The following is a 12,176-nucleotide window of genomic DNA, read 5'->3' as shown; positions in this document are numbered from 1 at the left end:
TTCTTCTGAGACTGAAAAACCAGTATCTCCCCCCACCCATTTAAAACAAAAAAAAAGAAGAAGAAAATGTCATCACAGTGGTCAATCAACAGGTATTCTTTATTGGACCACTATAGGCCAGGAATCAGGCTGGGTGTTGGGAGACAGAGAGGAGACAGAACCAGTTGCCCCCAAGAGCTCACAGTTCCGTGGGAGAGGCAGACACACAAAGGTAACGACAACACAAGCCCATAAATGCTAACACAGGGGTGTCTTCACAATGGGAAAGCAGGGCAGAGGTCGTGGCTTAGTCCAGACAGGGAACAAGAAGACTTCCCAGAGCAGGTGACCCTTGAACTAGGACTTGAAGGATGTGATGGGAAGAGAAAGGGCATTCTGAGGACAGCGAATTGCATATGCAAAGGCAGGGAGTCGCGAGGGCCTGGTGTTCATGGGAATAGAAGCTCCTTGCTGCTGGAATCTGAGAGTAGACAGGGGCAGGAACAGCGGGGGCCACAGACCTGATGATGTACACAATAGGAAGCAGTGGAAGGCTTCCCAGGAGACAAGTGTCACATCTGAGTTGTGTCTTAGGGGAGCACTCAGGCTTGACTCAACCAAGGGGCTGGAGGGAGGGAGATTTATCCTAGACCAGTCACTTGATTTCATGACCTATCTGCTCCCCTTACACATTCTTTTAGCTTTGGTTTCCTAGAGCCACCGGGGTATAGGCCTGGCTATCCCTTGAGGTGCCTAAAGCAAGCGAGCCAGTGGGCACTTTACCGAAGAGGCCTTCCCTGGTAGGAAGAACAGGGACAGGAGTCTGGCATATACTCTGTTCTCAGCCACAAACCAAAGTTGAGACCCAAGGGTGATTTTATCTGCAATGACAAGTCCACCCCCAGGCTCAGACAGGTATTGTTCCAGGCTCAGCAGATGTCCCCAAGTCAGACAGATGTTCAGGGCTCAAACAGACATTGCCCCCAGGCCAGGAAGATGTTGCACCAGGCCCAGACAGATGCTGTGCCAGGTTCAGACACCTGTCCGGGGCCCAGACAGAAGCTGTCCCAGGGACAGATACTGTGCTGGGCTCAGCCAGGTGTCCCAGCCTCCAACAGATGTTGTCTCCAGCCCAGGCAGATGCTACCCTAAGCTCAGACAGATGTCTGCCACCAGAGATACATAAAGATGCTAAGAGGTCCCTGGGAAAATATAATTCCTAAATCTTCCTTTTCTACTTTCACCCTCCACCTGCTACCCCCAAGAAAGCCGAGGGAAGCAAGCATGGATCCCAGCCAACTCTGTCCAGACTCTCCCAACTTATGACAGCCAAGGAGCTATATCATCCTGTTCTTCCCCCTGACTCCAGGCTACTGCACGAAGGGGGGGAAAGGCACACATTGCGGGGCAATGAATGAGGCATGTGAGCAAGAGTACCGGGCATCTGTGCCACCTGTGGAGTGGTTAACAGGGATGCCCTGGTGACCCTATGCAGGAGGCCAGGGGCCTGGGGGGATAAGCAGTTTGATGTAAGGACCAAGCCCACTAAATTCTGCCTCAAACCCTATACTCTGGAACTGCAGGGGAGAAGAAGTCCTGTGACCTCATCCCCACAGTCGTATCTCTGGTCAACACCCAAGAATGTCATTACTAGGTCATTTGAAGGTAATTACTGCTCCAAAGCTGTGCTGCATTAAGCTAGAGAGAAAGAGAAGAAATAAGGAGGCTGGTCCATGTGCACATAAAGTGGGAGACAGTCCTATTCATCAGCTTGGTCCTGGCTGGAGGAATGACCTTGCTCCCCTAAGAGCCCTCATGGGGGCATCAAGACATGGAAAGAAAAAGCGCTTCCCCCTCATGGCCACACAGCTCCTATCAGGAGCTACACAAAAACTGGGGTTCAGGAACCATGGGGTGTTGGGTGACCCTCCTCCATGGATGAGGCAGCCATTAGACCTGGGATGGGGGAGTGAGAGGTTTACAGTAAGAGCATCTACCCTAAGGGGCCTCTGCTGGATTCAGTCTCTTCTGGAAGGGAGCAGGGAGGCATGGCTCATAAATACGTAAATTACTCTTGACTATGCCCCCTCAGCCCCAGCTGGTCCTACTGGGATTTCCCTTCATTTCTACCAATTTCCTTCCCTTCAAGAGCTACCTGGAGGCTGAGGGAAGTGAGGTATGGTCTTTAAAACTACTGTACTCTCAAAAGGAAACATTGTCCGCCACAATTACAAACATTAATGCACCCAAATTAATACAAACCAAGCACAAGCTCCCTGACACAGCACACAGATACTCGCGGGCATCTGCAAAGTACAAACACAGGAGCACATGCACGGACACTAACATACAGTCACCATATATACACACCAAGCCCCTGATGCACTACTGCAAGAGATCTCCCCTCCCACCCTTCCACCCCCCACAAGCTGCCCCCCCCCCAAACCAGGACACAAAATCAACACAAGCTCAGGAAGCCACCTCACTCTTCTAACGATAGTGACAAGGACTTAAATTGTCACCCGTTGCTCCCACCCCACCCTGAGGTGGTGAATTTTGCAGCCATCCAGATAAAAAGTGTTAAAAAAAAAATTCAAACCCAACCCCAGCCTTTCAGAGTGATTAATCCCACTAATGATTTACCGATTTGCAGAGAGCGTGTTCTGCATAACCGGATTGTGGGCATTAACACCAGCTCAGAGGCTGCCATTCTGCTAAAAATGAAAGTAAATTTCAAGAGCAATTAGCCGCCGTTCATTTGAATAGTCTACTGATACACCGGGAGGACCCTCACCTTCACCATAGGCCTAGGAGTCTGAGGCTGGGGGGGGGGGGGGGGCACATGCAAGAAAAGGTTCATCCCTAAGAGACAGTTCACCTTCCATCCCACCTTCCCTTCACCAAGACTGAGAGATGGGGAAATTTAGATTAAATAAGGGAGCCGGCTGCTCTCTCCTCTGCCAAAGGCAGCATCACCCCTCCTGCCCCTTCCTGCCTCTGTGACAGGCTCTTTCAACATAGGAAGGACAGAAGAGGTATGACATCTGGAGGGTCTGAGTTTAGGGAGGGGTAGGTGGGAGGCTTGAGAGCAGAACAGCAACCACATCCCACGTGGGAGAACTTTCTTGATGGTGGTGAGCACTTTGAATCTGTTCAGCTGACACGAACCTGCATCGAGACAGCCGACGGACAAGATGACTCTGGCACCACCCCAGGTGGGAATCTGTGACAGCAGGGACCCTGCCAGATTCTTCCAGTCAAAAACACATTCCAGTCCAGAACAACAGCGTATGGGCGTGGTCACTCCTGACATCGCTTCGCAAGAACTGGTCGGGGGAGCCGGCAGGTTCTGATCCTGCTCACAGAGCCTCTTACTCACCCCAGACAGCTGCGGAGAAAAACCAAGCCACACTTTCCCTTTCCAAGTTTCCATCGGGTCAGTGATCTCACCCCGCCTTCGCAAGAAACCCACAGAGACCATCCTTCCCAGCTCACAGAGGAGGATGTCGAGGTTCACAGCGATTAGGAGGCCGAGACTGGTCTAGTGTCATCCAGCAGGCGTGAGTCTGGGCCAAGATAGAAGCCAGATCTCTTGACACTCTGAAAATGCAGGATCTAGAGCATGAGGAGAAGACTGGCAGAAGGAAGGCAATGAGCCGTGAGGGCTGCCATCCTGTCCCAGTCCCATCCAGTCTGACCCAGACAAAGACACCAGCCCCTCCAGTACCCCCCCACCCCCATGGGCCTCCATCTCCCTCTGTAGGTTTTCTCAGCACTCCTGACTTGAGGAAACCCAGGTGGAGTCTCCTGGAGCTTGTCTCCTCCCAGAACTAAAAAGGCGTTGGGTCTGCAACTGCATCAGCTCTCAGCGATTCCTGTACTCCACTCTGACACAGCGCCGGGGTCCACAGTCCAGAGGGGGGAGGCAGCCAGACTCAGCTACCCACTCTTCCTCTCTCCCAAATCTTGCTCAGTATGTCATTGTGCAGGCTCGCCTGTCTGGGGTGTGTATCTGAACTATCATGGTACATATGTGGCCAAAAGGGTGCTAACGGGGAGTGTGGCAGCATCTCTCAGGAGGGAGTACGAATGGAGATGGCAGAGGTTTGTGTCTGTAACTCAAGGCTCTTCAGAGAGAGGATGTGGGGCTCAAGCTTGTGTAGTTGCCATTCATCCCTGCAGAGCCTCCCCCCTGCAGCCCCTCTGGTTCGGAGACCCCCCACAGTGAGGGCCCCATCTGCTGGAGGCTCGGTGACCTGTGTCAAATGAGCAGGCGCTCGGTCACACTCCAAAGCCTGGCGGAGGCAGAGCCCACTCTGGGAAAGCCCTGGCAGCTCCTGGCCTGGGGGTGGGCTGGGCAGGGGCCCCGCTGGGGAGAGAGGCCTGGGAGCCTCTGAGACTGGCGGCGGCCTGGCTGGGAGCTGCCTCCACAGACAAGGGGAGTGAAAAAAATATGAAAAGAAAGGGCTTTCCTGCTGCTTCCTTAGGACCAGTGCTGATTCTGAACCACATGGATCAAACTCGGGGCTGGGCATGCCCCTTCCTCTGCCTCTGATCCCCTGTGCAAATGTGTTAGCTCCTACAGGGTGTAGGTGCATATGTGTGTGTCCATGTAATGTGTAGGCTTCTTTGTATCTGTGCAGTAGAGAGGGAGGAGCAGTGAATATGTACAAGGCTGGCTCTATGCTCATATGTGTGAACACAAGAGTGTGCTTATTGCCTGACCAGGCGGTAGCGCAGTGGATAGAGCGTCTGACTGGGATGCCGAGGACCAGGTTCGAGACCCCAAGGTCGCCAGCTTGAGTGCGGGCTCATCTGGTTTGAGCAAAAGTTCACCAGCTTGGACCCAAGGTCACTGGCTCGAGCAAGGGGTTACTCGTCTGCTAAAGCCCATGGTCAAAGCACATATGAGAAAGCAATCAATGAACAACTAAGGTGTTGCAATGCACAACAAAAAACTAATGATTGATGCTTCTCATCTCTCTCCATTCCTGTCTGCTGTCTGTCCCTGTATATCCCTCTCTCTGACTCTCTCTCTGTCTCTATAAATAAAAAAAAAAAGAATGTGCCTATTTGTGTGAACTGGCACACCAGTTGAGAGGCTCCATGCTGGTGACCCCAAAGGCCTGTAGATCTCAGGTATTTCTGTGCCACTGAAAGAATGCCTACTTGAGCCTATTTCAGCCTATGTGCGAGTTTTGCATATGTTCCCATTAAGACACATGCCTGTATTTATCATTGTGTGTTGGTTTGTGTGAATATAAATATCTATGAATATCTGATCTAATGGTGCAAGTCCACATGTCCCAACTGTGAATCCATATGTCTGTCCCTGGGCTAAAATGCATGTGTATATCTGAATGTGTATGTATATATACATATATTTGTTCACATGTCTAAACCATTCTGTGTCTGTGTGGTCAGCTGGGTATCCAACTTTTGTGTTCCAAGTTCTCCCCATGATCTATGAGGGTAGGGCTCCAGGAAAGAGGGGCTGTCCTGCAGTAGGTGTCTCTGCCAGTGACCATGCCACAGTCTCCAGTGTTCCACAAAGAATCCCTGGGAGCAAGAGCCAAGAGGATGTGGAGACTTCCTGGGGAATAAATCTCTCAAATACAAGAAAACTTTGACTCAACACCAAACCCTTATCATTGTAGAAGATCTAAAACTTCAAAAGAAGAGAAAGGGATGTCATCTTTTCCTAGTTCACACTGTGGCTCACCCCAAGAACAGCATCTAACATTAAGAGGGCATCTAAATGGCATGCTTTGCTTCATCTTTGGAGCTTCAGAGCAATCCTGAGAAGCAGGCATTCCTGTGTCTACTTGAAGATGAAGAAACTAAGGCTCTAACAAGCAAAGCAACTAGCACAAAGTCACCGAGCTGCTCATGGGAATAAAGGGAATGGGACTGTGATTTGTGACTGACAAGCTGGTAACCTACGATTGTGGCTTTGCTGCAAACATCCCTCAGTTTTCAGCACAGACCTAGGAACTGAGCTCAGAAGCACCAGCTGGCCTGGCTTACTCCCAGAGAGCTACCAGAGGTAGGGCAGTGGGCTCTCTCTGCTCCTATGGCCAAAGCCACTGCCTCTACAGGCACCCTTTCCTATCCCACAGGGGTGAACGATGAGGAGTGAGACCTTCATGGGTTCCGCAACCTCGGATAAGCCTCAGTTCTTTCAGCTATGCACTGGCGATAATAAGCTCAGTGTTCTCTCACAGGGCTGAGTGGTGTATGGTGTAGGTACAATGATGAACGAAAAGGCCTTGGTAAAGCACTGTCATCATTCTTCAAGTCTCAGTGACAGCCCCAAAGACTGAACATCAGAACACCTGTCCACTATCCAGACATTTCCATCCCTCCAACAGAAACTGAAACAGATTCATAGAATCACAGACCATCAGAGTGGGGAGGGCCAAAGAGGTTAACTAGCCCAAACCTCCATAACCTCACTCTATGAATGAGGAGACTGAAATTTAGTTAGAGCAGGTAACTTCCCCATTTACTGGGTACTAACAATAGAAACAAGTAGAATAAAAGCCCTTTCTGAGGCCCTTTCACCCCTATTGTCTTGTACCACCCTCTGACTTACCTTAGTGAGACAGGCAGTCTGCCTGTTATTCCCAATTTACAGGTAGAAAAGCCATGACCTAGAGAGACTGGACCAAAGTTATTATTGCCCAGGAAGATAGTGGAAGGTCCAGTTTGGAAGCCCAAGCTTCAATGTCAGGCAGGCCTGGTTATGGCTGGCATGAGACTAGCCTTCACTACCGGATTCCCAGCCTTGGTCCTACCTCCTGGGCCTGGGAGAGGGACCTGGAAGGCAAGCAGACCAGGAGGTCTGCTGCTTTAGGACCTTATGAAGCAAAGGTGATTCAAGGTGACCGCTTCCTGGGCCAGAGTCCAAGAAAGCTCAGCATCCCCAGCTGGATTCAGACAGAGCTCTTGCAGTGAGGGTAATACTTAAAGAGCCTACTCAGGACTGTGGCCACTGGCCAGACAAGGGCCTTACTCTGTTCTGCTCCATCCCTTGGGGACCAGCCAGAGACTGCTCCTAGGGCTTTCGGAACCTGGATGAGCACAATATGTGCAAGAATGATCCTTGTCACTGTGGACTCTGCCCCAGCCACCCCTGGAATCATCTCCCACAGCAGCTGCCACCAAATCTTCCATCACCCTTCATCACACTCTGAGGCTTTATTCCACAGTCCTGACTTGCCCAGTAGGGCCCTGGCTGGGCCTCCACCTCAAGCCTGTGATCTGGGATCCTAGAGCCCTGGAATCTGTGAATCCAGTGGAGGCAAATCAGGGAGAGGAAAGAGGTGAACTAAGGCTGGAAGACTGTGCCAGACAAACCTCAGGGTGGAAAACAGGCCAAAGCTCACTCCACTCAGCCTCTAACCCAGTGTGGGGTTTAGAGGCACAGACCAGCTGATGCTGAGGTCCAAGTCCACTAAGGATTCTTCAGAGAATCCTCAAAGGTGGAAGGATAAGGAGAAATGAAGAATTGCATGCTTCACCCTTCCAATAAGGCCTACTACATCTCAATTCCCTTTTCAGTAGCCCAAACAAGTCTAGTCAGATCTAGCCCATGATTTAACTGCAGGCTGGACAGCTCCCAGACTGCATGCTGGATTTCTGAAGTGCCAGATAACCTTCCCAAGTCCATGCCACTCCTCATCCACAGCAAGTTTCCCGGGGCTTGACCCCGCCACGACCCAAGCCAATGAGCGGGTCAGGAAGGGAGGAAAAGGAGCGAGAAGATAGCGTGGGACAGATACCGGTGAGCCCAGTGTATCCACTACCCTTGTCCGCGGCGTTTCCCTGAAGCCACAGTAATATACCTCTTACTCTGAAATCCGGAAACTCCGCCCGGCCTGCTTACATCGCTGCCTCCCGCCGTTCCACGGCGAGCCGCCCGCACAGTACTTACTTGGCCCGCGGTGTCAGGGAGAAGAGGAGCCCGCGCGAGGCGTAAAGCCAGGGCGGGTCAGACTCCGTCCTCGCTGGACGCGTTCTCAGGGCAACGCAGGTCCGTGTAGTTGCAGCGCTGAGTCTAGGAGAAAAGGTGAAAGGAGACGCGCCGGGGAGATGCGCAAAGCACAGCTCTGAGGCTTTATTCTAAGCCCGCTATAAACCACGGGAGAAAAGCGGGCAAGGTGAGCAGTTGCGCCGGAACTGAGTCGGGGACCCACGCCACCTCCCGCTCACAGCCGCCAAGATCCGCGGGAATCCTAGCCAGCCGACAGCGGCACCACCCAGGGAGGAGCGCGGGGCTGAGCTGCTTCTCAGAGCCTGAGCGCCTCCCGGAGCCCGCAATCCTCGCCGCCGCCTCTGGCCGCCCGGGCAGGAGACGGGGAAATTCAGCTCGTGTGGAGAGTGGGACCCACCAGTCTCCAAGCCTCCAGCGCAGGGGGAAAGCGAGGCCCACGCAGCCAGGAGGAGAGGGGGTGCGGTCCCAGTGCCACCCCTCGCCACTCCCCACGTGGCGGCCGCGCCCCCGGGGCGTGAGTGTGTACGCGGACGATGGGGGCCGTGAATGAAGCCCCAGAGGCCAATCAACACGGCCGGCGCGCGGGACCCCGGGAGCGAGGCCCAATGGCGAGCTCTGGGCGGCCGGGCCGAGCTGCAGGCGGGCGCGGAGGGCGGGGACTGGGTCCGAGGGACAGAAGGCGGCTCCGCGGGCAGCCAATGGGCGGCGGGTGGGTGGGGCTTCGGAGCGTTGAGCGGGTCGGGGCTTTAAGCCGGCTGAGCTCCGCGGCAGGGCCCGCAGACGGAGCGAAGCGGCGGCGGCGGTAACGAGGCGTAGGGCGCGGGGCGGCATGGCCACTACCGCGCAGTACTTGCCGCGGGGCCCCGGCAGCGGAGCTGGGGGCACGGGACCGCTTATGCACCCAGACGCTGCGGCGGCCGCGGCAGCGGCGGCGGCAGCTGAACGGCTGCACGCGGGGGCCGCATACCGCGAAGTGCAGAAGCTAATGCACCACGAGTGGCTGGGCGCGGGCGCGGGCCACCCCGTGGGCCTAGCGCACCCCCAGTGGCTACCCACGGGAGGAGGCGGCGGCGGCGACTGGGCTGGCGGGCCGCACCTGGAACACGGCAAGGCGGGCGGTGGCGGCACTGGTCGAGCCGACGACGGCGGCGGCAGCGGTTTCCACGCGCGCCTGGTGCACCAGGGGGCGACCCACGCGGGCGCGGCATGGGCTCAGGGAGGCACGGCGCACCACTTGGGCCCGGCTATGTCGCCGTCGCCAGGGGCCGGCGGGGGCCACCAGCCTCAGCCACTCGGGCTGTACGCGCAAGCGGCCTATCCGGGGGGCGGTGGCAGCGGCCTGGCCGGGATGCTGGCGGCGGGCGGCGGTGGCGCGGGGCCGGGCTTGCACCACGCGCTGCATGAGGACGGCCACGAGGCGCAGCTGGAGCCGTCGCCTCCACCGCACCTGGGTGCCCACGGACATGCACACGGACATGCACACGCCGGCGGCCTGCACGCAGCGGCGGCGCACCTGCACCCAGGCGCTGGCGGCGGTGGCTCCTCGGTGGGCGAGCACTCGGATGAGGACGCGCCCAGCTCCGACGACCTGGAGCAGTTCGCCAAGCAGTTCAAGCAGCGGCGCATCAAGCTGGGCTTCACGCAGGCCGACGTGGGTCTGGCGCTAGGCACGCTGTACGGTAACGTGTTCTCGCAGACCACCATCTGCCGCTTCGAGGCCCTGCAGCTGAGCTTTAAGAACATGTGCAAGCTCAAGCCGCTGCTCAACAAGTGGCTGGAGGAGACCGACTCGTCCAGCGGCAGCCCCACCAACCTGGACAAGATCGCAGCGCAGGGCCGCAAGCGCAAGAAGCGCACGTCCATCGAGGTGGGGGTCAAAGGCGCGCTCGAGAGCCACTTTCTCAAGTGCCCCAAACCCTCGGCGCACGAGATCACGGGCCTGGCCGACAGCCTGCAGCTGGAAAAGGAGGTGGTGCGCGTCTGGTTCTGCAACCGGCGGCAGAAGGAGAAGCGCATGACCCCCGCGGCCGGCACCGGCCACCCACCCATGGACGACGTTTACGCACCTGGCGAGCTGGGGCCTGGAGGGGGCGGCGCGTCGCCGCCCTCGGCTCCCCCGCCGCCCCCGCCGGCTGCGCTGCACCACCACCACCATCACACACTGCCCGGCTCGGTGCAGTGACCCCGCGGGCCGGGCCCCCGCCGGCGCGCGGCGAGGCGCCGCGCGGCCTGTACTCTTTTTGTTCGGTTGCTTTGGATTTTACAAAAAGCCCAGAAACTTTCGAACAAAACCAAACACCCGGCCGATCTTCTCTGGTGAGCGGCGAAGAGGACGGATAGGCTGCGTCGCTCGAACCCCGGGGGAGAGAAGGGAAGATCCGGACCGCCAACTCACCCTGGGCATCCTGCCCGCCGCCTGCTCCCTGCCCCCATTCCCTTGAAGACCCCCGCCCCTCCTCCCCGGGCTGTTCGGGGCCGGATCCCGGCAGCGGCCTCCCCACAGCGACAGGTAACGCGGTACGGGGTTAGGAATTCCCCGGGAGAGAGGACGAAAAAAGGAGGGTTCCCCGTCCCCTCTCCCCGGCACGGATACCCGAGCCTGCGGATCGAGAGTGGGGAACTGTCACTTTATTCGCTCCATTCCTCGTCTCTCCCATAAGGATGCGCCCCATCCCCCTTACTCTTCCTCCGGGCTTGGTTTTTTACGCTTTTTATTTATTCATGGAGCCTCTCGGCTCCTGGGGTCCTTCTAACTCCGCCCGCGCCCTTAATTTAAATCGCTGTATACTGTATTTATCGGGGCCCCGGAGGGGAGGCCGCGAGAGCCGTGTCTGTGTATAAAAGCAGGAAATAGCCAAAGCTTTAATCTAGCCTAATTTATTTTTTCCCTTCACCTTTCCTACCCTACCCCAAAAGAGCAAAACAAAAACAAAAACAAAAAAAAAACTCACAAAAAAAATCCGAGTGCTCATTTTCGTTTCGTTTTATCCGAGCTCCAGCTCGGTTCCCGGCCACGCTGTAGGGGTCTGCGCTCCCACCCGCACCCCAATGGGAAGGGGCCTCTGCCCCGCTGCAGATTGACCACCGCGCACCAGGGCCCTCGCTCCCCGCGGGGCTCTGCCCTCCAGGCCACAAACAAACGAAACTTGGAAAAGTTGGAGGTATTTTTTAACCAGCTGTAGAAATAAGCCGTTCCCTGAGAGCCTTCTGACTGAGTCCCTGCAGCTTCTGTCTGCTCCCATTGCAGCCCCCTGGGATGCGGAAGGCTGGGAGAGAAATTCCCCAAGTTTGGGGTGAGGTGGGAACCATGTAAATATGTGAGATATGTACACACTGGCGGGGAGAAGAAACATTTTGTGCTTGATTTTTATTTTTGGTTTTCCGGTTACCCTCCGTCCCCATCCTAAAGGATTTTGTACACCGACTAATCCGAAAAAGATATTTTGATATGATTTCCAGATTTCTGGCCCATCTCTATTTATTTTCTGGATGTGTTTGGAGCTTCCCCCTTCTCCATTTCTTGTTTTGTTTATTACAGTTTGAATTTAAATTTTGTTATTTTTATTATTTTTTTGGAACAATGTTTTGATGCATCCTCTTTGTATCTTTATTGCAAAAAATAATAATAATAATGTAGACTGGGAAGTTCCCTTTATATTTATGTTATAGTAAATATTTTATTACTCACATAAACATGTACCCCAGGGCTGTGTCCTGTCCTCTTTACTCCCAGGGTTGGGTGGGTTTGTGGGTAAAGTGATGGCATACCCTGGCTCACCTCCCCTAAAGTCCTGGCCTCACGAGAAAAGCAACCACCCAAACCTCCTTACTGGCCACTTTCAGAATAGCCTGTTACTTGGGCAACAGTTGGTCCCAGCCTCCAGTGAGTGAGTTTAGGGAAGATGAAGCTGCCTCGTGTCCCCTTCCATAAACAGACTATCCTGATGGCCAGGACAGTGAGCCGCAGACACCACACTGAATTTGGGTCAGCCAGTTCTCAGGCATAACGCCACTGCTCTTCTTACCCAAGGAAAAAGCCTACCTTAGCCTGGACCACTAGCCTGGCATCTTTGTATCCCCTACTCAACACCCCAGCCCCTGACTTTGGTTTCACTTTGCACTCTATGTGTGGGGTCAGGGCCAATTTCACCATTCCAGGTCCTGAGGCATCTGGAAGCTGGGTCAGGCCCCATCAGCCAGC

General features: G+C 55.1%; 1 protein-coding gene across 1 annotated transcript; it reads left to right on the top strand.

Moving 5' to 3' along the window:
* The first annotated feature begins 8,760 nt into the window (after positions 1 to 8,760).
* POU3F1 (POU class 3 homeobox 1) lies at positions 8,761 to 11,663 on the top strand. The gene has a single exon (XM_066375908.1). It carries the CDS (start codon positions 8,805 to 8,807, stop codon positions 10,155 to 10,157), a length of 1,353 nt encoding a protein of 450 aa, XP_066232005.1. The 5' UTR covers positions 8,761 to 8,804; the 3' UTR covers positions 10,158 to 11,663.
* The last annotated feature ends 513 nt before the right edge of the window (positions 11,664 to 12,176 follow it).

This window comes from Saccopteryx leptura, chromosome 3, assembly GCF_036850995.1.
Source record: "Saccopteryx leptura isolate mSacLep1 chromosome 3, mSacLep1_pri_phased_curated, whole genome shotgun sequence".
NCBI classification, from domain to species: domain Eukaryota; kingdom Metazoa; phylum Chordata; class Mammalia; order Chiroptera; family Emballonuridae; genus Saccopteryx; species Saccopteryx leptura.
This window is presented reverse-complemented; position numbering and strand designations above follow the sequence as displayed.